The sequence below is a fragment of the Mesocricetus auratus genome, unplaced genomic scaffold (genome assembly GCF_017639785.1).
Source record: "Mesocricetus auratus isolate SY011 unplaced genomic scaffold, BCM_Maur_2.0 Super-Scaffold_100004, whole genome shotgun sequence".
NCBI classification, from domain to species: Eukaryota; Metazoa; Chordata; class Mammalia; order Rodentia; family Cricetidae; genus Mesocricetus; species Mesocricetus auratus.
In genome coordinates, this window is record NW_024429189.1 from 85,829,223 (window position 1) to 85,853,947 (window position 24,725).

The window sequence follows — 24,725 nt, forward strand, 5'->3', positions numbered from 1 at the left end:
AGGAATGATTTCAAGTCTGCTGGAGCTAGTCCTAAAGTTCAGTCTGTGGCTGGCCCCCAGAAGCTCTGAAATGCTCTAACCAAAATAGCAGAGAGCTTAGGAATAGTATGAGATCGACCAAAGTGGCCAAGAACCAACTCCCACTGTCTAAGAATGCTAGCCAAGTATGCCTGTCTGGATTAACTAGTTATTACTATATTTAGCTGCTAAGCCTGCCCTGGGTTTGAAGCTGGCAGGCTACTTTTGACTGTGAACCAGTTGGCCTGGACTTTGGTGCTTTCTTACAAACTGGATCCCAGCTCTGTCCAGCCCTCCTAACATGACTGGTAGCTGAAGAATTTGTCACCAGGTAAACTCAACTCTCCTAAAGTCATCTGGTCTCAATTCTCAATGCTGCTTATTCAAACTGGGCCTGGTGGCCTTCAGAGGTTGAGGCAGAAGGATTAAAAATTCAAGGCATAGTTGGGTGTCATGGTTCATGCCTTTAATCTCAGTGCTCAGAAGCCAGATCTCTGAGTTCCAGGACTCAGAACTACAAAGTGAAACCCTGTCTCATAAAGACAAAATACATTTCAAAGTCTGAATGGGTAACTTTGTGAAACCTCTCAAAAGGAAAAAAAAAATGAATGACTGCAGATACAGCTTAGTGGTAGAACATTTGCCTAGCATGCAAGGGTGCTTCGGTTCAATCCCCAGCAGCAAATAAGGAGGGAAGGCTGACTATACTCAAGTTAGAAGGTCAATATTAACCAGCAAGACAGCTTACTGGATAAAAACAAAAACACTTGCCAAGCAATTCTGACAACCTGAGTTTGATCCCTGGAACCTACAGGAGCTTGCTTCTCCCTCCCTCTCTCTCTCTCTCTCTCTCTCCTATATCCAGGCACACACAAAATTGCACAAGTGAGTCCATACTCACAGATACAAAAATATTACCGAAAAAAATATGTATTTCCTATGGTTTTTCAACAGGGCTTCTTTATACAACAGCTATCCTGGAACTCGCTCTGTAGACCAGGCTAGCTTTGTATTCAGAGATCCATCTGCTGTCTCCCAAGTAATTCATAAATAAAATAATTTTTTAAAATGCAACAAAGGACTAAGGATGTAGCTCATTGGTTGAGCACTTGCCTAGTATGTATAACACCTTGGGTTCAACCAGAGGGTAGGTGGCACATGCCTTTTGTCCCAGCACTCAGGAGGCAGAGTCGGCAGGAGGATCTCTGTGAATTCAAGGCCAGCCTGGTCTACAAGAGGTAGTTCCAGGACAGCCAGGACTACACAGAGAAACTCTGTCTCCAAAAACCAAACCCAAACCAAACAAACACCTTGGGTTCAACCCCCAGCATCCCCACACACACACACCAAAAAGGGAAAGAGTTCAACCAAACAGACTTTTCTCAAGCTTGGGCAGGTTGGGAAGGAGAGGAGCTGTCCGGAAGGAAACAGGTGTCACTGTGTAAGGACGTAGGCTAAAGCAGGACTCCAAGCACAACAAGCTACTGGGGACTCATTTTTACCTATCTATAGGTTTCCTCTAGCTCTCCTGGTCTCTCCAGCCAGGCGCCTTCCACCCTCTCCCCACCCCCCCACCCCCCCCCCCCCGTCCCCGTCCCCCCTGTGCAACCATTACCAGGCACAGCTCCAGAATGGCAAGGTCTCAGGTGACTTCAAACTTCTTTCCTGTTCTTTTTGATACATAGCCTTACTATATTTAGCCCTGGCTAGCCAGGAACTTGCTCTGTAGACCAAGCTAGCCTAGAACTCAAAGAGATCCACCTACCTCTACCTCCCAAGTGCCAGGATTAAAGGAACACACCACCGTGCCCAGGGAACTTCAATGCAGAAGATTTGGGTTGTTTTGTTTTTTTTGTTTTGTTTTGTTTTGTTTTTTTGACACAGGGTCTCATGAATTTTAGACTGACAACAAATTCAACTACATAGCTAAAAAATGAACTTGAACTTCTGATCCTTCTACTCCATCTCCCAAGTGCCTTTAAAAATCATTTATTATCCCACGCCTTTAATCCCAGCACTCGGGAGGCAGAGGCAGGCGGATATCTGTGAGTTCGAGGCTGGGCTGGACTGATAGCCTCCAAAACAATACAGAGAAACCCTGTCTCGTAAAAACCAAAAAAAAAAATCATTTATTATTTATTAATTTGTGTGTGTATCCGAGCATGTATCTGCACAAGTGTAGGTATCTGTACAGGCTGGAGGCATCAGATCCTCGAAGCAGGAGTTACAGGCAATCGTGGGTGCTAGGAACCAAGCTCATTAACTGTTGCACCCTTCCCCCATGGGGTCTGTTGACCTGCTTGTGACTAGAAGCTTCTAGCAAAACACTTCTCGTCCCCTCCTCCCAGTAAGGCCTGCATGCAAGTTCCCGTTTTCTGTCCATCTTATCGTCTAAATGCTAATCCCTGGTTTTGGCCCACCCTTTGCCAGACAGCCCTGGGAATGTAGGCTTCTGACTTTGGTTTTTCCACCACGCCTGCCACTGGTATATAATGCTCTGCTCTTGTTAAAATAAACGCCATTCTCCTTGTAAGAGTGAGCCGCTGTCTTTGTCTTCATTTACATCCTTAGCCCTTTGTTCGGATTGGATTGGATCAGATCGTTGTGAAGTGTTGCAGGGCTGTAAAACCGTGAACACCAGCTCGCTACAGTTAACCCTCTGTTAGAGAACTGGGGTCCTCTAGGAGTACAAAAAGTTCTTACTGAGCCATCTCTCCAGTCCCCCAGGAAGGGACCCTTACTAAGTTTTTTATTGTTATTGGTGGTAGAGTAAGAACCAACAGTAACCTGTAAGGACCACTACCCAAGGACAGATAACTTCCTGGAATGCTGGGGCTATGCTTCTTGGGAAATAACAAGCCACATGATTTCATTCCCCTAAACAAGTTTGTTTGCACTGGATGTACTTGCTTGGATATGGGCAGGAGGTGCATGGGAAGGAAATACATCAGGATGTATGCTTGCCCCTGATTGGACCAGGTGGGAAATACGGTGGCTCTATGGTTTTACCTTCTTTAAGCCTCTGCAAAAACATGACTCGTCACCATTCCCTGGGAACCCCAGAATGAACCTGGCTAGAGTCCATCATCCTGGCCAATATTTAATTAAAGCTTACTTCAAATTTGGCTCAAAACTGTAGAACTGGTTTTTCTTTCAGAGTCTCAGGTTTAACTAACAGTGGTAGTTCATTTTGTTTTTCAGACAGGGCCTACAACAATGAAACAAATAGCATCTAGTAAGCATACAATAAATATCTGTTGCATGAAAGGGGCAAATGTTCATTTGCTTACAACCAAAACAATTAGAAAGCCTCAACCAAATCAATTAGCTCAGGCTCAAAGATGAAGAGAAAGAGATGGGTGCTCTCCTGGCCTCCCCATTATTTCACAAATTCCCATTCTACCTGCTAAAACCTGTCCAAAAAAAAAAAAAAACACGTCTGAGCCAGGCATGGTGTCCCCCATCTTTAATCTCACCACTTCGGAGGCAGAGGTAGGCAGATCTCTATGAGTTCAAGGCTAGCCTGGTCTACAAAGAGAGTTCCAGGACAACCAGGGCTACACAGTGAGAACCTGTCTCAAAAAACAAAACCAAAAAAGTCTAGGAAAGACAACTTACTGCCGCAGACTACCAGGACAACCACAGTGGGAACCCCACAGCTCACATCACAGGAGTAGGGGGCGGGGCAGAAGGAATAAAAAATCAATAGCATTCAAACCCCTTCCAAAGGTCCATAACTGGTTCCACAATTACAGCAGCCAGCAGAGGTGGCCACAAGCTGGACCTCCAGCCACCTTCAGGGTGCTTTGCCCCTGGCACCCAACAGGACTCTGACAATCTTTCTGTCTCCAGTTTCGTCTCTTGAGGGGACGGATCTCCTGACTCAGCCAGAAAAGCAAGGGCTTAAGGATCCAATAAATAGAAACAGCCATCATTAACTTAAAAAGAAAGATGCCCTACAAAGAACAGATCATTATTTCTTTAAAGGCGGCTGTCCTTTCTTGTAGTAAAACTTGGAGCCAGGTAAGTAAGAGGTACAAATAATTAGACCCAGTTCTCAAAAGCCAGGCCAATAGGTAGCACTCAGACAAGGACACAGAGGGAGGCAGAGACTACAGGGACAGAATGAACAAACCATCTGGATGAATCATGAATCATTACCAACCCCAGTTCAGAAACAGTCTGTGGTCACAGCCGAGGCACTTATTTCTCCCCAAGCCTGGAGAAGCAGACATCTCCTTGTTCCCTTGTTGCAGGAACACCAGGGTTACATGATTGCCTGATGTCACAGGCAGAAAAGCAACACAGGGCTCTGGGCACACAGATCTAAGAATCCTGCCCCCCACTCCAGAGTTCAAGGCCAACATCGTGTCTCAAAAACAAAAACAAAAAACAAACAAAACAAAAAACAAGGACTGAGATGGTTCAGGAGTTAAAAGCTCTGGCTGTGGTGGTGGTGGTGGTGGTGGTGGTGGTGGTGGTGGTGGTGGTGGTGGTGGTGGTGGTGGTGGTGGTGGTGGTGGTGGTGGTGGTGGTGGTGGTGGTGGTGGTGCACACCTTTAATCCCAGCACTCGGGAGGCAACACCTTTAATCCCAGCACTCGGGAGGCAGAGACAGGCAGATCTCTGTGAGTTCGAGCCTGGTCTACAGAGTGAGTCCAGGACAGCCAGGACTATATTTAACAGAGAAACCATGTTTCCAGGAAAAAAAAAAAAAAAAGCTCTGGCTGATCTTACAGAGGACTCAGGTTCAAATCGCAGCACCCACATGGCAACTCCAGTTGCGGGGATCTGACTCCTTCTTCTGGCCTTTGTGGGCACCAGGCATACATGTGGTTCACAGACAAACATGGAAGTAAAACATCAATATACATACATAATACATACATATAGATACAGATTTCTTTTTCTTTTTGAGACACGGTCTTACTGTGTAGTTCTGGCTGGCCTGGATCTTGCTGTGTAAACAGGCTGCCCTTGAAGTCACAGAGATCCATTTGCCTGTGCCCCTGGAGTGCTGGCATGTTGGTACACCCATGTACTATCAGCATTTAGAATGCTGAAGCAAAAGGACCAAAGGTTCGAGGCCAGCCTTGGCTACATATGGAGGTCACTCTGGGCTATTAGACCTGGTCTCAAAAAACAAAAGAACAACAAAGGAAACTAATGAGCAACCGTCTCCTCTGCCTCAAGTATTGGTCACTAGAAACCCTCAACTTTCTGGGCACTCAGAGACCGTGGACCCCTCCTACTGGACACAAGGAGGAAGCAGCAACTCCACAACAGCCTCCTGAGCTCAATGTCCCCAAAATGTGAGCCCATGGTGGGTTTCAGATGGTTCTTTGGGTGCCTGGACCTCACACCAAGGCCCTCTCATGCTAGCACGGCCCATGTGCAACCTTTTATTCCAACAGGAACCAAAGTATGTGCTCCGCCTGGTTGGCTTTCCTGAGGCCTGGCCTCTATGGCACTCAGGGTCAGGGTCCTCAGCCCATCTTCTCTGGTCTCCCCATTCCTTTGCTTTCGCTTGTAGGCTCTCCCTTCCTCTGGCCCTCCCAACACTCCTTCCTGGTCCTCAACTTCCAGGTGGCCACCTGGACCCTCTTTTCCTCCTTCAGAAGCCACCTCATATCTTTCTTCCTACCTCTTCTAAAGCACCTCAGGCTCAAGCTTGGATCCCAAAACCTTTCTCATCTTCTTGCCTCAGGCTGTCAATTCCAGAGCCACAAGACATCCTGGTCTGGCTGCTACCACTTTCCTCTCTGCCTGCTGTCACCCTCATCCCTCCCCTATAGAGCTGGGCCCCCAGACCAAGAGCCATTCTGCCTAGTCTCTGCCTTTCTTGGGGGTAGAACTCCACTCTCTCTGAGCTTGAGCATCCCCACAGCAAATTCATCATTACCTTCCTCATACAGAGCTGGGGGGATCTCTGGGACCCACAGACCATCTCTGGTTGCCATAATTGCTCCTGGAGTGTAGCAAGTAGAGCATCCAGGTCTGGGCAGAGGCTCTGCCTTTATTAGTTACCCTATGCCAGGCAAATCAATTAACCCCTTTGAGACTTGGCTTTCTCATCTATAAATTGGAGTTAATAGTCCTTTCCTCCCTCCCAGCCTTGTTTTGAAGATCACATCAAATGAACTAGACATGGGAAAGCTCTCTGGTATCATAAATGAGAGGCATCACTGTGAATGCTAATGAGCAGCTTCCAAACACAAACGAATCACTGCTTTTTTAGCAGGCAGCTGAGTAGTTTCAAAACTCCAGAACTTCAGCCAGAATTGAGTTAAACAAAGAGACCACTAGGACCTGGAGGCTAGGTACTAGTACCATCCACCATGCCCGAACCTTGACGAAGAACCAGTGTCTTCCAGTGAAGAGTTCTCAGTACCTAGCCTAGAAGGGCTCTCTGGAGACACACCCCAAATCCACAAATGACCTGAAGATATCGAAAGAATCCAATTTAGGTCAAAACCCACCACATTTTTATTGGGCAAAGTACTCCTGGGTGACCTTTCCAGTCACCGCCCCCCATGAGGTGGGAGAAGGGAGCAGGAGAGACATCACATGACCTTTCTGAAGGAAGGGACTTAAATACCCTGTAGGCGTGGTCTTGAGCAACTAGCAGCTACAGGGGAAGAGTCACTGTCACTTTTGGTGGTTTTACTGAGAGGGCAGGGATTGGAGAGAGGAGTGGAGTAGAGCTGGAGATTCCAAACAAACAATGGAGAGCTGGAGATTCCAAACAAACAATGGACATGGTGGAGCACAGCTTTCACCTCAGTATTAGGGAGACAGAGGCGGGCAGATCTCTGTGAGTTCCAGGCCAGCCTTGTCCTACATAGCAAGTTCCACAGATAGAACTATGTGGACAGCCAGAGCCACATAGTGAATGTGTTTCAAAATGCATTGCATTCTACAATACAAGGGAAATATGTGGTTTAATAAAACTTTCAGTGAGCATATAGAGAAATGGCTCAGCAGTATAGAGTGCTAGCAGCTTTGGCAGGGAGCTGGAGTTCAGGCCTCAGATCCCATACGGAAGCTCCAATCAGTTTCAGGGAATCCAATGTTCTCACCTGGTCTCTACAGACATGAGGCATACATGTGGTGAACATGCAACATACACATAAAATGAAAATAAATCTTAAAATATCTCTAACAGAAAGTTGGTTGGTGAGCAGGATAGCACACACTAGTCATCCCAGCACTCAAGAGTATGAAACAGGAGGATCCGGAATTCAAAGTCAGTCTCCGACATTAGAACTGCCTGTGCTACATGAGACTTTGTCATAATAAAATAACTAAAATCAAAATGTGCTTTACCTATTCAAATGAGAGGCCAGGCTGCTAAAAACAAAAGGAAAAATTCACAGTGACCAGAGAAAATATGACACCGAGGCCTGGTCTGAGGCTGACACACATTCACTGGATAGTCTTGGACATGTTTCAGAGTCTCTGTAGATCAATGACATAGTAAATAATCATGAGGATTCCCTTCTGGTTTTCGGTTTGTCTGCTGGGTTTGATTATCACATTTTAGGGTGGTTTTGTCTGCATTTATGTCTGCGTACCTACCATGCCTGGTGCCTGTGGAGGTGAGAAAAGGGGCACTGAATCCCCTAGAACTGAAGTCATAGATGGTTGTGAGTCACCATAAGTGTGGAAAACCAAACCCAGGTCCTACACAAAACAATTGGTCTTAACCACTGAGCCATCTCTCAAGACCCCAACTCTACTGATAATCTTTTGTTCCCTAAAGCTTTGGACAAAAACACCTTTTCAAGGAAGCCTTCACTGATCCTGTCAATCATGTTTTTCTTTTTATTCCTACAATATTTCCCTGGCATAGTTCTATTGAGCCTCCTTCTACCTCAGAGCTCATGAGTTATTACATTGTCTGAGCTGACAGAAACCAGAAATGACATTTTATTCAGCTCTCACCTCCCACATGCCCACCTGTCTCTTGTGGTAAACTCCATCAATTTGATTTGCATGAAATATTGAACTCTGGTAATGCTCAATTTTGTTTCACTTGATCCTGCCTCCCCTCTATCCTGACCTCTACCTCCATTGAGATCCATGGGATGGATCCACATGCACAGCAATGTAGTCAGGAGGGGCTGCCATTATTTCCACTGGGCAGATGAGGAAGCCACAGCACAGAGAGTTAAGTATTTGTTCAGTTACCAGTGAGGTGAGTCACGAGCCATACTCAGGCTGTCCTTAGCCACAACTGCAAGTGAGGACAAAGACTACTGACACATCCACAACTAACAGCAGTGCAGGGCATTCTACACTGATATCCATCCACCTTCAAACCACGGCAGCTATCTCAGGCAATGATTCTTGACCTCACTGAAGATAAGTTAGAAAACTTCTTACTCTATGCACAGCACTTGTCTGTAGGAAATCATCATCTGATTAGAAAATGTAAGCTTTGGGATCAGAGATGGCTCAGTGGTTAAGAGCATTTACTCATCTTGCAGAGGACCTGAGTTTGATTCCTACCACCCATATCAGGTGGCTCACAACCACCTGTAATCTGGCTCCAGGGATCCCTGGCCTTCTTGGGCACCTGTATCTATGTGTGCAGGCCCAACAAACAGACACATACACATGATTAAAAACCTTGGAAAAAGAAAATGTGAGCTTCGAGGAAAATCACCATTAGCCTCTGAATTTCAAAATGATGACACCCAGAAACAACAGAGTCTAGAAACAAAACAGAAGGGTCAGCTTCTGTTCACATTTGTATCATCACCAGGTACAGCTTCACACCAAGTAGGCACTTAGCAAAAATATTTCCAGGCTATAAGACAGCTTGGTGGAAGACTGCAGGCTTAGTATGTACAAGGTCCTGGGTTTGATTCCCAGGACCAGAAATAATGTTCACAGAAAATGTTTCTATCCTCCTCACACGGTGTGTTCCTATAAACACACAAGAAGGAAGGAAAAGAAAGTTTGACTTTGTGAAGATTCAGGGTGTGTCTGCCCTGGCAAGGCACTAGGTACCTGGTATACTACTGTCAAATGTCAGGGATTCAAGCAGAGATGGGTGACTTTATACCTACTTGGTGGGAATGTAAATCACTGCAATCTTTCTGCAAGGCAGTTTGCGTATGAATCATAATCTTGTAAACACATTAACTTTTGGTCTACTGACTTCACTCTGCCTGAAAACAACACTGTATGCTCATTCAATCATTCACCAAGTGTTTACTGAACATCTGTCAAGAGCTAGGCATTGTTCTAGAAGCAGTAACTGCAGAAAAAAACAAAAACAAAATCAGGAAGTCTCTGCCAGGATTTTTTACACCCTGATGGAAGAGGCCAAAAGTGAGCAAATGACATTAACATAACACGCAGCTGTGAGGTCTCACACCTGGACAGACAAGGCTCATTGAAGGTGTGGGACAACTAAGTGAAAAGTCTCTTCCAGGGGTCAATTAGACGACCGAGAGCAAAGAATGTTCTAGCAGAAGTATTAGATGTAAAACTCCCTGAAACATGTCTGTTAAAGTGAGTTTAAAACAAAATAATAAAAATAGGCTGCTCTTGCAGAGGACCTAGGTGTGATTCCAGCACCTGAAGGTGCTCCCAACTAAAACTCCAATTCAGGTGATTGGACGCCCTCTTCTGACTTCCTCAAGGATTACACGCATGCGGTGCACAGACACACATGCAGGCAAAATACCCAGACAGAGAAACCCTGTCTCGGAAAAAAAAAAGAAAAAAAAAGAAATACATGCGATGGAATTCAGCCTTAACATGGTTAACTCCTGTAAACACTACACTAAGTGAAATAAGTCATATATAAAATGACAAATATTACTGGATGTACACAGAATCATATTCACAGAGCAAAGGAGAACAGCAGCTAGGATCTCACGGGTTAGATGAGGGGGAAATGGGAGTTATATTTATTTGGTACAAGGTTTTATTTGGGATGATGGAGAATTTCTGTAGATGGAAAATGATAGCAATGTGAGTTTTTGTTTGTTTGTTTTTATTTTCCAAGACAGAGTTTCTCATTGAAACACTTCTGGCTGTCCTGGAACTAGGTCTGTAGACCAGGCTGGCCTTGAATTCACAGAGATCTGCCTGCCTCTGCCTCCTGAGTGCTGGGATCAAAGGCGTGCACCACCACCACCTGGTGTGAAGGTTCTTAATACCACTGAAAATTCTATTCAAAAAGGAATAAAATGCTCGATATTATGTTATGTTTCTATGTTTGCCACAATTTTTTTTTTTTTTTTGGTTTTACGAGACAGGGTTTCTCTGTTTTGGAGGCTGTTGGTCCAGCCTGGCCTCGAACTCACAGAGATCCGCCTGCCTCTGCCTCCCGAGTGCTGGGATTAAAGGCGTGCGCCACCAACGCCCGCCTTTGTTTGCCACAATTTAAAACATAAAAAGAAGCTAGGCAGGAGGCAGAGGCAGGCGGATTTCTGTGAGTTCGAGGCTGGGCTGGACCGATAGCCTCCGAAACAATACAAAGAAACCCTGCCTCGTAAAAACCAAAAAAAAAAAAAAAAAAAAAAAAAGAAGCTAGGCATACACCTGGAATTCCAGCACCTGGGAGGTAGAAGGAAGATCAGTTCGCTGGGCAGTGGTGGCACATGCCTTTAATCCCAGCACTCGGGAGGCAGAGGCAGGCGGATCTCTGTGAGTTCGAGGCTGGGCTGGACCGATAGCCTCCAAAACAATACAGAGAAACCCTGTCTCGTAAAACAAAACAAAACAAAACAAAAAAAAAAAAAAAAAAAAAAAAAAAGAAGGAAGATCAGCTCAAGAACAGTTTTGGCTCCATGAGAACCTGATAAAACACCCTGACTAAGGCAACTTACAAAAGCAAGGATTTATTGGGCTTACGGTTCCAGAGGGCTAGGAGTCTGTCACCATCTTGGGCATGGCAGCGGGCATGCATGGCAACTGGAACAACAAACTGAGAGCTCACACTGTGAGTACAAGCAGGAAGCAGAGAAAACACATTTGAAGTGACTGAAGTTTTTTATTTTTTGTTTTTCTGAGGCAAGGTTTTTCTGTGTAGTCCTGCTATTCTAGAACTTGCTCCATAGATCAGTAGACTAGGCTACCCTTGGACTCAGAGGTCTACCTCCCAAGTGCTAGAATTCAAGGCGTGTGTCACCACTGCCCAGTTGATGACCAGTATTTTAACTCTTGCAGCCTGCCTCCACTGACACACTTCCTCTAACAGGGCCACATCTCTTAAACTTCCCAAACAGTGCCATCAGTTGGGGACCAAGTGTTCAAATGCCAAAGACTAGGGACAATTCATTAAAGACACCAAATTACCATATGGCAACCCTATATTTAACATCTTGAGAAATCATCATACCATTTAACAATAGCCATATCACAAGCAACATGCAACAGTTCCAATTTCTCTACATCCTTCAATTCAGCTGTGTATTTACTTTGACTTTGGAGTTTTACTTCTCTATAACAGCTATCCTAGTTGATAGGAAGTAATAATTTGTTATTTGAGACATGCAGACCATGTAAACCAAACTGGGCTTAAACTCAGACACACCTGCCTCAGCCTCTGAAGTGCTAGGATTAAAGACCTGTCCCACCATACTTTTTGAGTTACTTTTTGAGACAAGGTCTCTCTAAACCTGGAGCTCACTGACTCGGCTAGATTGGCTAGGCAGCAAGCTCCCAGGATCCTCCTCTCTGCACCTCCAGCACTAGGATTACAGGTATGCACTGGCACACTTGGGTTTTTATATAAGTGCTGGGCTTGAACTCAGGTGCTTGTGTGGTAAGCACTTTACCAATGGAGCCTGGGTGTATCCGAGTGTGGATATGCACACAGAGCTGTGGGTACCCAAGGAGGCCAAAGGCATCTTGTCTCCTTAGAGCTAGTTATAGGCCGTTGTCAGCCACCCAACATGAGTGATGGGAGCCAAATCAGGTCCTCTGCAGTCTGAACCTCTGAACCACCTCTCCAGCCTCATTTTAACCTAAATTTTAAATTGAGTTGTTTGGTATGTTTGGTTGTTTTCTTTGCTTTCTTGTTACAATACAATGCTTTCAACATGTAAAAACCATTCTGAATACATATCCACTAAAAAGCAGTCATTGGGGGCTGAAGTAATGGCACAGCAGGTAAGAGAGTACATTTGCTCTTCTAGAGGACACAAGTTCAGTTCCCAGCACCCACTCAAGTGACTCATAACTGTAATTCTAGATCTCACTCACATGCATACACACATACACATAATTAAAAGTACTAAAATAGGGACTGGAGAGATGGCTTAGCAATTAAGAGTCCTTGATGCTCTTGCCAAGGAACTGGTTCAGTTCCCAGGACCCACATGGTGACTTAACAAACATCTGTAACTCAAGTTCCAAAGAATTCAACCCCTCTGGCCTCTGTGGATACCTGCACTCATAGGCACATACTTATACACAGACACACATGCATAATTAAAAATAATAAAACTCAATATAAAATAAGCAAAATAAAAAAAACTAAAAAAGATGAATAAGAAAACATTTAAATAAGCCGGGTGGTGGTGACACAGCCTTAGTCCCAGCACTTGGGAGGCAGAGGCAGGTGGAACTACATTAGTTCAAAGCCAGCCTGGTCTACAAAGCAAGTTCCAGGACTACACAAAGAAATCCTGTCTTGGGTTGGAGAAATGGCTCGGTGGTTAAGAGCACTGGCTACTCTTCCAGAGGACCTGCACTCAATTCCCACAACCATATGGTGGTGGCTCACAACCATCCACAATGAGATCTGGTGTCCTCTTCTGGCCTGCAGGCATACTTGCAGGCAGAACACTGTATACATAATAAATAAATCTTAAAAAAAAAACAACACTTTATCAGAACAGCCTCCAAAGCCACAGAGAAATCCTGTCTTGAAAAACAAAAACAAAACAAACAAAAAATCCTGTCTGAAAAACCAATAAATCTTTTTAAAAATAGTAATGGACTATTTGAACTCTAAAACCATAATTTGCCCTAGTCCTTCATTTTTACTCATTTTATTTTATATGTTAACGCTTTCCCTGCGTGTATATCTGCACGTACATCTATCTATGCACTGTCTGCAGAGGGCAGAAAGGGAAGTCAGGTCCTCTGGAACTGGAGTTACAGATGGTTGTGAGCTCACACGTGGCTGCTGGGAATCAAACCCAGGTCCTCTGCCATGTCTCCAGCCTTCCTAATCCTTTGCTTAAAAAAATTACATTTACTGCCGGGCGTTGGTGGCGCACGCCTTTAGTCCCAGCACACGGGAGGCAGAGGCAGGCGGATCTCTGTGAGTTCGAGGCCAGCCTGGTCTACAAGAGCTAGTTCCAGGACAGCCTCCAAAACCACAGAGAAACCCTGTCTCGAAAAACCAAAAAAAAAAAAAAATTACATTTACTTATGTATGTGTGTATGTGCACATATGTGCAGGTCAGAAGACAACTTTCAGGAGTCAGCTCTCACCTTCCAACATGGGGTTCTGGGGATTGACCTCAAATCATCAGGTTTGGCAGCAAGTATTCTTTTCCTCTGACCAGGTCACTGGCCCTAATGCTTCGTTTTACATTTGGGAAAAACCAGTTCCAGGGAGCAACACTGACTGTTCCAGTCTTGTGACTCTCAAGTCATTATGGTGGTCTCTATAGTGCTTTCTTTATGCCTTCAGCAAACATTTATTAAGAGCCTACTAAGTGCCGATCACCAGACTACTGAAGAGAGTTGATCAACCAGATCTGCTTCTCAGAGGCAGAAGCATAGAAATGATTAAGGCTTGTCAATAATGACACAACTAAATACTAATTGCAAGCCAATATAAAGTGCTGAAAAGGAGGGGAGCCAGCTGCTATGAAAGAAAGCAACAAGCAAAGCCTGGGGTGTAGCTCAATACAACACATGCCTAGCAAGGTCCTGGGTTCACATCCAGCATGGGGTCGAGGAATAACAGGCAAAACCTTTCTGAGGGAGCCAATTAAACTGAGTTGGGTTCTTTTTTTAAATTTATGTCTGTGTACTTGGGCTTATGTATGCAAAAGAATGCAGATGTCTGCAGAGACTATCAGCTAAGATGCCCCAAACTTAAATCCTCTGGGAGAGCAGTGTATGCGTTCTTAACCAGAGCCATCTCTCCGCCCCCTTGTTGTTTTTATTTGTTTTTAGATGGGGTCTCTGTGTTGGTTAGTTTTTGTTGTTGTTGTTTGGTTGGTTTTAGGGTTTTGTTTTGGGTTTTTTGGCCAACCTGAAAAAAAAACTAGAGACAACTGAGAAGAGAAAACCTCAATTGAGAAAATGCCCCCATTATATTGACCTGTAGGCAAGCCTGTTGGTCATTTTCTTCACTGATGGTTGAGGTGGAAGGGCTCAGCCCACTGTGGGAGGTGCCAGGCCTAGGCAGGTGATCCTGGGTTGTATAATAAAGCAAACCGAGCAAGCCAGAAGGGGTAAGCCAACAAGTGATGTTCCTATGATCTCTGCTTAAGTTCCTGCTCTCACTCCCCTCAGCAATGTTACCTGGAAGACTAACATAAAATAGACCCAGACTAGTCTCAAACTAGCTATATAGCTAAGGATGACACTGACACTGAATTTCCGATCTTCCTGCCTCCACCTCCCAAATGTGGAGATTACAGGCATATACCACAGTACCTAGTTTATGTGTTGCTAAGGAGGAAACTTGGGGCTTCAAGCATGCTAGGCAAAGACTCTCTCAACCTTAAACTGAGTTCTAAAGGATAAGTAAAAGCAAGATGGACTAACAATCTGATGGGGTGACACATCTTTAATCCAGTATTCAGAAGGCAGAGGCAGGTGAATCTCTAGGACTTCAAGGCTGGCGTGGTCTACAGAAGAACATTACTGACGTGTGTGTGTGTGTGTGTGTGTGTGTGTGTGTGTGTGTGTGTGAGAGAGAGAGAGAGAGACAGAGAGAGACAGAGAGAGAGACAGAGAGAGAGATGAATTGTATTGACAGTTGTGTGGTTCTGTTTTATTATTGTTACTGAGACAAAGTCTCCTTATGTAGACCAGTCCAGCCTTGAATTGCAAATCCTCTCACCCTGGGATTACAGGCATATAACTATAGGGTTTTAGGAAGTATTAGGATCATTTAATTTTCTGTGAGGAGAATGGATCGAGAGGCATGACAGATTACAGAAGAATAGACGGGCAGCAGGGAAGTGGGTTAGAGCGATGGTGGAAAAGGCAGAGATGGTGAGCAAGTGTGAGAACCCTTAGAAGGCTAAATAATTAGGATCCAGTAATGGACAAGAGGACAGCGGTGAGAGGATAAGGAGGCATCAAAGGCTGGGCGGCTGTGGCGCACACCTTTAATCCCAGCACTCGGGAGGCAGAGGCAGGCGGATCTCTGTGAGTTCCAGACCAGTCTGATCTACAGAGAGAGTTTCAGAACAGCCAGGGCAACACTGAGAAACTCTGTCTCTAAATAAATAAATAAATAGATAAATAAATAGGGAGTGACTCAGAGTGGCTGGGGCTAGGAACACAGCTCAGTGGTACAGTATTACCTAACAGGTAAAAGAATCTATGTTTAATTCTCAGCAATGTAAAATGAGTAAATAAATAAAATATCCTAGTTGAGTAGATACGTGGTGGTGGCATTTACAAAGATAGTGAATTCCAAGGAGGGTACAGGTTTGGGCAGGAAAAGTTCAGTTTTGGACATTGGAAGATTGAAGATTCCTGTGATGTAGGGAAAAGGGGTCAGCCAAAGAAACACACCTTGAGCAGAGCCAAAAAAACACTTTGGCACTGCAACCAGAACCAAAGAAATGCACCCTGACCCTGAAACCAGTGCCAAAGAAACACACTTTGTCCCTGGAATCAGAGCCAGTGAAAGAAATACACCTAAAACTAGACAAAAAGACTAAAAAGGACCAGAGAAAGAAACACACTTTGGCCCTGAAACCAGAGCCAAATCTGACCCTAACCCTATGCAGAAAACTAGCTAATCCCTGAGCAAGAGATGGAAAGCTGACCAATCCCCAACCTGGAAAACTCCGCCCCCTGTATCTGTTCAGCTTGTGGCTGTTCATGCTGCCTGGCTATCCTCTGCCACTCTCCTGGAGGCTTCCCCCCCCCAATAAGCCCCTTGGATGAGCTTTGGGTGAAGACCTTCCTTTGCAGAGGAGCAGAGACGATCCTGGGCAGAGCTGAGCAAGCAGGGTGAAACACTTTTGCCGGGGCAACCTTCCCCTGGCAAAGTGGAGTTGTTACTCTGCTATCCACTCTCCCTGGAGCAAAGCTGAACTGTAGCAACTTCACCAGGGAAACCCTCTCCCTCCTTCCCTCTTCTGCAGGAGCAAAACTGCTACACTGGAGAAACATCGCCAGCTAGGAAACCCTCTCCCCCTGGGGCAGAGCTGATACACTAGGGAAGCCTTTCCCTGAAACAGGGCTGTAAGCTGCTATGCCTACTGTGACATGTGGTATTCCTTGGCTCCCGAGTGCCAGAATACCTTTCCATCTGAGCTGTAACACTCAGTTTTCTGTGATTCCCGAGTGCCAGAATACCTTTCCATCTGAGCTGTAACACTCAGTATACTTTGGCTCCCGAGTGCTTAATCCATCCCTGTCCATCCCATCGGATCTGTCCAAATGCTTACGTGTGAAACATCCAAGTGGATTTATGTTTTTGAAATTCAGAGAAAGAACTAAGTGAAAGTTAAATGCAGTGCTGGTGTTCCTCAGGTGACCTGGCTTTTAGTCCTCACATAATTCTGTCACTAAGTAACCTCTCTCTACTATTTGTTTTGTTTTTTAAACAGGGTCTCTGGAATTCAGGTTGGCTTGAACTCCTTAAACATAGTCAAAGATGACCTTGAGCTCTTGAACTCCTGATCCGCCTTCCTTCTCTCTTCCCTCTTTTTTTTTTTTTTTTTTTTTTTACAGACCTCAGGTAAATCCAGCTGGACTTGAACTTTACAAGCTGAAGTTAACTGTAAACTCCTGATTCTCTTCTCTCCAACTCCCCAGTGCTTTACAGGTTTGCATCGCCATGCCCAACCCGGTGGGCATTACTTTTTATCTGATGAACTCCCTGCCTATACTGTTAGAATTACCACCACGATCCAGGGGTAAGTAACAGAAACCTTAAGTACATCTTGATCTGTCTCATCCCGGGCACCGGCACTTAAAATATGTGGCACGCCACACCACCTGCTTCGACCTTCTCACTCTCTTGTTTAACCCACTAAGTAGCACACGATGAGGAGCAGTACCGGAGCCTGATACTTAAAAGGCGGAAAGAGAAAACCGAGCTCTCTGGGTACTAGATCTCAACGCCAAATCCAAGGAGGAGATGCTGAGGAGGGAGTGAAGAGCCTAGAGAGCTAACTTTTCTTCCCTCCCAGGATCAACCTGAAGTTAAAACAACTAGTTTAGAAACTGAAACGAAACACCTCCACACATAGGTAAGACTGCTGCTGCGCAGGCGCAACAAAGCAGGCCCGGCTCTCAGATTCGAACCGGCGTCCACACACCGTGGCCTAGGACAGCTCAGTCACACAGTTCCGAGTCCTCAGTGCCTCCCTCCCTAACGAGGTCCTCAAGCCTTTCAGGAAAAGCCCCGAGGCCCCCCTTTTTAGGCTTTAGGCCGGTACTCGCTCCCGTCCGGTATAGGGCGGAGCCTTGAGAGCCGGGACTAGGCGCGGGCCAGGCGCGAGGACCGAAGAGCCGCCGTGCCTCTCAGGTTCTCACCTCTTTGTCTGCCGCCTTCTCCTCAATGCCAAGCAGCGCGTATAGATCCATCTGTAAGAGCTCTTTAGTCACCGCCATGGTTCCAGCCCTGGCCGAATTGGTACTACAATTCCCAGGAGTCTGAGCGCGTGCGGGGAGGAGGTACTGGCTTGGAGCCGGCCCAACGGCGCTAAGGCCCCTGGGAATCGGCGTGATCCGGTTCAGGTTTGACTGACTGTGGATGAGCGCGTCGCAGAAAAAGAACTACAACTCCCAGAATCCCACACTCCGCCGCCGCCTGCGCGGTGGCGAGCAGAGAGAGTCAGAATTCCCCGCGCTGGGCCGCCGCTGAATGGCTCAGGTGGGCGTGTAGTGCTGGGCAGCTTAGGTTGAGGGTCTAAGAGGCCTTCACTGCGTGGGTGAGAGGCTATCCTACGGATCTGCGGCACTGAGGGACGCCATGGAGAGCAGGTGCTACGGCTGTGCTGTCAAGTTCACCCTCTTCAAGAAGGAGGCGAGTGTCCTAAGGAGCGGGAGGGCCAAGGGAGGACGCGGGGCGAAGGGACTTGCAGGCCAAAGACCCAGTTTGACGGCTTCTTTCTAGGGATGCGGTTTTGACGAAGTAACTCAGTTAACATTTCTGTAAAGTGGTGCAAATGCCCATTCGCTTTCGGGGTTAAGACGATGGAATGATGAGGTCCAGTGAGATGACTTTGCGGGTAAATGCACTTGCTGCTAAGCCTGATGACCTCAGTTCAAGCCCCAGGAACGAGAGAACTCCCTCAAGAGAACTCCCTCTGATCTCCACACATGTGCCATAGCATGCACTTGTCTACACACACACTCACAAAGGAATAATGTAAAATTAAAATTGTAAGGGGGTTTGGTGAGGTGTGGAGCTGAAAGTACCCCATAAATTATAAAGCTTATTGCTGCCAGTTTCCACAAGCTACGGATTTCTTCTTCTTCTTTACATCAGTGGGGCACCTACCTCTGCTTCTCTCTGCTCCCCTCTTCTGCGTCTGCCTTTAATAGCCTGTGACCGCCGAGCATCACAGCCTCCTCTTACCCTCAGGTGGATTACAAAGCTCCTCTCTGCCTGGGGCACCATGGAAAGGCTTTCTTGTTCACAGCACAGGCTCACCCGATTCTCCTTGCAAGCGTCTGGGCAGACAGTGGGGATAAATGGGATGAGTTCACGGTATACAGGACTGGAGCACTTCAGGAGTGGGGTTCAAAGTCAGCTGTCCTGCCTTAAGCACATTAAGACCTAAGTTGAACAAGTCGTGTAATTCTCTGCCCCCTGTTAGAATAGAGATACTGACGGTGGGCATCAGGATCAAATATGATACTGTGTATAAATTATGACAGATCAGATGATGAATTTTAAGATTCAGGCTGTGTGCCTGGTACACACTAAGTACTTAATAACTGAAGCTATTGGTACCACCCTATCCTGAGCCGAACCTTCCACCGTCTTGCCCGAGCAGAGAAAGCATGGTATCTACACTGTCTGATTCCCTCCGGTTGACTAACCAGTGACCTGACTCACAGGGCTTTGCTTGTTTTTCTTCATCACCCCAGAGACAGGCCAACAGGGGTGGGTGAGAGACAGATCCTCATGCTCCATGTTTCTTATAGTACGGCTGTAAGAACTGTGGCCGGGCCTTCTGTAATGGCTGTCTTAGCTTCAGCGCTCTGGTACCTCGGGCTGGCAACACTCAGCAGAAAGTCTGCAAGCAGTGCCACACAGTCCTGACCAGGTGAGTGATGGGCATGGGCAAGGGTCCAGACAGACATGACAGTGAGCATGTGACCAGGCCTTGTGACCGTGTGCTCCCTGGCCAGAGGTCTGCCTAGGAAGCCTTTAGGGTTGAAATCACTGATGGGTCAGATGATGGGACTTCTCACACCAGGCTCCTTCTCTAGAGGGCCTTCCGACAACACCTCCAAGTGGTCACCGCCTCAGAACTTCAAGAAGTAAGTACTGAAGAGAAGACGGGTGGGGATGGCAAAGGGTAAGGACACCAGCAGCAGGACCAGACAGGGTCAGGGTAAAAACAATGCCCACCTTCAGCCCCTGCTTCCCTCTTGGATTCTGAAAGCAGCTCATTAATCTGTTCTAAGAAACGGCATTTGGGAGCTGTTTCTGTCAGGCGTACCCTACAGCTGGTCAGCGGGGTTGGGCTGCAGTACTACATAATTAGAGGCCACAGAAGACGGCTGTAGAGGCCCATTTGATTTGGATGGGTGCTTCAGTCTTCCCCTTTGCCTTAAGAGTGTCTGCCTCATACCCTGCTAGGCATGTGGCAGCCTTGGAAGCCAAGAAAAAGCCCAGTGCTTCCCAGAACCAGGGCTTGACCCAGCAAGACCAAGCCATCGCTGATCGCCTAGCTCGGCTCCGTCAGGAAAATAAGCCCAGTGAGTTTAAGTGGGCAGGTGGGCCTCAAAGTCAGGGTGCAGGGCTTGGGACTGAGCTGCCTCCAGCCCTTACTAACACTCTGCTTGCCAATTGCAGAGTCAGTACCCTCACAGGCAGAGATAGAGGCACGGCTAGCTGCACTCAAGGATGAAGTCCAGGGCACCATCCCTTCTACACAGGAGATAGAGAATCGGCTCGCAGCATTACAGGGCAGGGTACCACCTTCTCACACCGTGAGACCGGTGAGTGTTGTGGCTTGGGAGAGAAGGGTTTCCTAGGGCAAGCACCCTACAGAAGCCCAGATACATGTATGATCATATGCTTTGCAGGAGTTAGTAAAGCCTCCCACCCCTACCTCCCGAGCCTTAGGCCTGCTCTCAAGCCAAAGACAAATGCCAAACAGCAGGACTGAGTGCGTCAGCAAAGAGTCTACTCACCTGTGTGGACCTTGAATTCATCCCTTTCCTTGGGCTTTGAAAACTCTTCAGCATCCACCCCGACTCAGACCTCTTCTGGACTTCTGGTGTGGCCTTCCCCATACCGCTGTTCCCCACTGAGGTTCCCTCCTCTGCACAGGCACACCAGGCACCAGATGCCAGGACCCAAGCTCAGCAGACGCAGGATCTGCTAACACAGCTGGCAGCTGAGATGGCTATTGATGACGGCTGGGAACGAGGAGCCCCAGGTAACCTGTCCACTTGGCTTCTCCATGGTCACGCCCTGCCTCTTCTGCTCACCCTCTTGGGAGGCGAATGTGAGCCAGAGAATGGCCAACACTGAAGAGCTTCTGTGTACTGAGTGCTTACTCCAAAGGGAGCCAGTGCAGGCCTCTTGCACTGGCTCTAGAATCAGATGGGGAATTCCAGTCCCACCACCCTCCATGTGTTCCTTCAGCTGTCTAAATCTCTAATCTGTAAGCTCAGGCAATGTGTGATAAAACCTGTCTTGTGGGAGAAGTCATGAGGGATAAATGGAACAGCGCAGTAAGGGCTTGGGACTGCCCAACATAGTAAGGACTTAGCGAGTATTGTCTGCGGTGAAGACACTGATCATGGGTAAGAGGCTTAAATTAGAAGAGTTAAGGCTCAGTTGCCTTCTCCTGCCAGTCACATCTCAACTATTGGGTCCCCACGTGAGCTTGCAGCAAACATACGGGCAGCATGAATCTAGGACATGCTGTGGCATGTTCCCAACATCACAGGAGGTTCCTGTGGTATATGAAGGCTCCAGGGCAGTACCTTTAGGGCACTTTTGGAAATATTGAAGGACATTTTCGTTATCACAGTTCACGGTACGACTGGCATCTGTAGGTGAAAGACAGGAATGCTTCTGGGCACCCAGTGTGCAGTTGCCAGCTCCCCACCCCCTAAAGGAGAGTTATCAAAAGAACTGAGGTTGATAAACTGCTGTATAGGCACAGTCTCAGTGGGTTCCCTCACTGATCCGACGAGGACTGTTACCCTTATGTATAAGGGAGGAAACCGACTCGGTAAGCTCAGGGACTTGCCACAGGAACTCAGCCCTTAACTGGCCTTCTACGTAACACTGTTTTTGTTTTATTTTGTGAGACAGGGCCTCATGTAGCCTCCATGTAGCTAGCCTCAAACTTGCCATGACCATGAACTCCTGATCTTCCTATTTCCGCCTCCCAACTGCAGTCATTACAAGAGTGCACTGTCATGGCCGACTTAGTCTTAAAGCTCCAGTTCTGAAACTCTAGAGTCAAGGTGACCACGTCAGAGCCAAATCTATGCTGATAAAATTTCTTCTTGCCCATTATCTTGCTGCTTCCTTCAGGATCTCTCACTCTGCTCCCAGAAAATACTAGTTCCAGCCCTGAAAGACGGGCTAGCTAAACCCCCTCCACACAACTAAAATTACTAGTGTTGCCAGGCATGATGGTACACACCGGTAATCCTAGGGATTGTGAGGCAGAGGCAGGAAGGTCGAAAGGTCCAGGCCAGCCTGGACTTTATAGCAAACCCCCATCTTTAATAATAATTTAAAAAATCAAAGCAATAAAAAGCCCCAAATTATTTTATCTATGGGAAAATGTAAGAAATATAAGACTAGTACTGATCAAAAAATTGGTAGCATATGGTTAAAAAACAGCTGAGAAATGGGTTCAGTGGCTTCTGGAGTGAGATCTTGGAACTCTTCTGCCTCCCTAACTGTATTACCCCTTCCAGTGGCCCCCCTCCAGAATGACCTCAACAAGGGAGGTACAAGGAACCAGCACACGAATTCCCAGGGGCAGGCCAGCCCATCCCTGAAGGAGGAGAAGAGCAGGCTGCTGGCCCAGGCAGCAGTTGAGCTACGGGAAGAGAACACCAGGCAGGAACGGATCCTGGCTCTTGCCAAAAGATTGGCTGTCCTTCAGGGACAGGACCCCAACAGAGGTAAAGGCTTGAGCCAGCCTCCTTATTCAGGCCTCTGTCCAAGGCCTACTGCCACCTCAGACTACTTTCCCTGCCAGTGCTAAAATGGGTACTAAGGGTCCCTGTGCCAAAGGATCTGCCCCATCCAGAGTCGTGAGCTATGATGGGGCAGAGTAAAGAATGAGGCTCTGAGGCAGCGGGACCTTCAGACTGCCCTCCTCTCTCAGGGCTGATGGCCCAGCCTTGCAAGAGTAGGGCGGGAGTCACAGAGCTTGGTTCTCAGCTCTGAATAGGGGCCAGCAGTTCAGAAGACAAGAGGGCAGCCATCTGGAGAAATAGCTCACCTCACTCCTTCCTTTGTTCCTGTCCCCCATTCAAGTGACCCTCCAGGACTATCACCTACCAGACAGTGATGAGGAGGAGGATGAAGAGACAGCCATTCAGAGAGTGCTGCAGCAGGTAGCTTTGTGACCCACCCGCCACCCCTTGCTCTGCCTCTGCCCCCTGCCCCCTGCCCCCTGCCCCCTGCCCCCTGCCCTCTGCCCTCTGCCTCATTGTTGCATTCTCATTCACTGGCCTTTAGGGCCCCATGAGTGGTCATTCCACAGCTCCAATTTTACTTGAGGTCCATAGTCCTATCTCAGGAAACCAGGAAGAAACAGCAGGAGGTAAAGGGTGAAGAGCTGAGAAGTTAGGCCACAAAACCCAGAAATGCCAGGAGTGCAGCCTGACCTAGAGCAGGAAGCAGTTCTCTTCTTCCCTGTTCACAGCTCACCGAAGAAGCTGCCCTGGATGAGGCAAGTGGTTTTAACATCCCTGTGGAACCAGCTCCCCGACCCCGGGCCCAGACCTGCAGGGCAGAGACTGAGGTGAGAAAAGCCCGCACAGGCATCCCCACGCTTGCACCTGGCTGTCTGCCCATCTGTAGTTGTCTCCCCATTCCTCTCTTCCTGGGCCCCAGGCTGAGGGAGAAGAGCTCCCCTGGTGCTGCATCTGCAATGAGGATGCTGTCCTGCGCTGTGCCGGCTGCGATGGAGACCTCTACTGTGCCCGGTGCTTCCGGTGGGTGCAGGTAGAACATTCTGAGGCTAGATTGATCTTGGCCTGAGAGCCGCCAAGATCTCTGCCATTCACCCCTTTGCTCCCCAGGGAGGGCCACGATAACTTTGATCTTAAAGAGCATCAGACTTCCGCCTACCACCCCCGACCTCCTGGCCAAGAACACTGAGGAAAACCCTGACGCCTTCCTGAGATGGCAGTGCCACAGGCAGCAGCCAGCAGGCTGGGACAGCTACCCAGGCCCAGTGTCAGGGCATCCAGTGGGTAGCAGATCCAGCTCTACTGATGGTAAACACACCCTTTTTTGAGCTTTGCAGTCCCTGTAAGGAAGAAAGAGTCCATTGAAGGTCATGACTCCTAGAGGAGCCAGAGGGAAGGAGGAGTAAGGGCCCCCTCCTGGAGGCTGGCATGAAACTGAGAGGCAGATAGGGAAGACCAGACTGAACCTAAGGATGAGCCCTGAAACCCAGTTCCAGGGCCCAGCCCTGGCCTATAGTGGAACTAATAAAAGATGTTGTTGATAAGTTATTCTAATTTAAAATGTAAAATAAATAAATAAAATGCATTGTTGAGTCATTGGCCCCAGAATTTTTTGTCTGTTCTGGGGGATTGAACCCAGGCCCTTGTACATGCTGGACAAGGATCCTGCCACTGAGCTATATCCCTAGCTCCAGACCCTTTTCATTTGTGAACTTGTTTCTGGCAGTACTGGGAATGAACCTACATCTCATATATACTCTGTGTGTGTTTTACCACTGACCTATACTCCAGGCACCCAACACCATCTTTATCTAGAACCCTGCGGCCTCTAAACCACAGTAGGCTAGAAGCAGACTGCTGTGTGATTCATGCAAAGGTTGCGCTGTGCTGTAAGCTCCCAGTAAGGACAGTCCCACCATCCTGCTGGCCTCATACCAACTAAGTATGAATATTTGTCTTAGTGAATTGTACCTTCTGCTCAGGACAGTTCAGCTTAGTCATAAGACCCTTCCATGTTGGATATCTGCCTATCTAGTACTCAAACAATGAATGTAGGAACACTCCATACATGCCCTGCTTCCTGCCTCACAGAGGACCTACCTCCTGATTCCTGTCCCATCTTGCCTACTTCAAAGACCTAATATCTGTCTTCCAACAACTTGGCCCAACCCCTGGCA

General features: G+C 47.2%; 2 protein-coding genes across 3 annotated transcripts in view; one reads left to right on the forward strand and one right to left on the reverse strand.

Annotated features, from left to right (window-relative positions):
• Dnajc17 (DnaJ heat shock protein family (Hsp40) member C17) overlaps window positions 1-17,894 on the reverse strand; it is a 35,671-nt gene extending 17,777 nt beyond the window's left edge. Inside the window, exon 1 of one of the 2 annotated variants that reach the window (XM_013121536.3) lies at window positions 17,731-17,894. In XM_013121536.3, coding sequence (XP_012976990.1) covers window positions 17,731-17,808 — 78 coding nt within the window. In that variant the 5' untranslated portion in view covers window positions 17,809-17,894. The remainder of the gene's footprint in view (window positions 1-17,730) is intronic. The other variant, XM_005064731.4, reaches the window with a different exon arrangement.
• A 49-nt stretch (window positions 17,895-17,943) lies between these two features.
• On the forward strand, window positions 17,944-24,144 carry Zfyve19 (zinc finger FYVE-type containing 19). The gene is made up of 11 exons (XM_005064729.4): window positions 17,944-18,223; window positions 19,351-19,472; window positions 19,639-19,689; window positions 20,012-20,130; window positions 20,228-20,373; window positions 20,708-20,816; window positions 22,321-22,530; window positions 22,889-22,968; window positions 23,280-23,378; window positions 23,471-23,571; window positions 23,659-24,144. Exons 1-11 carry the CDS (start codon window positions 18,170-18,172, stop codon window positions 23,735-23,737), a joined length of 1,170 nt encoding a protein of 389 aa, XP_005064786.1. The 5' UTR covers window positions 17,944-18,169; the 3' UTR covers window positions 23,738-24,144.
• The last annotated feature ends 581 nt before the right edge of the window (window positions 24,145-24,725 follow it).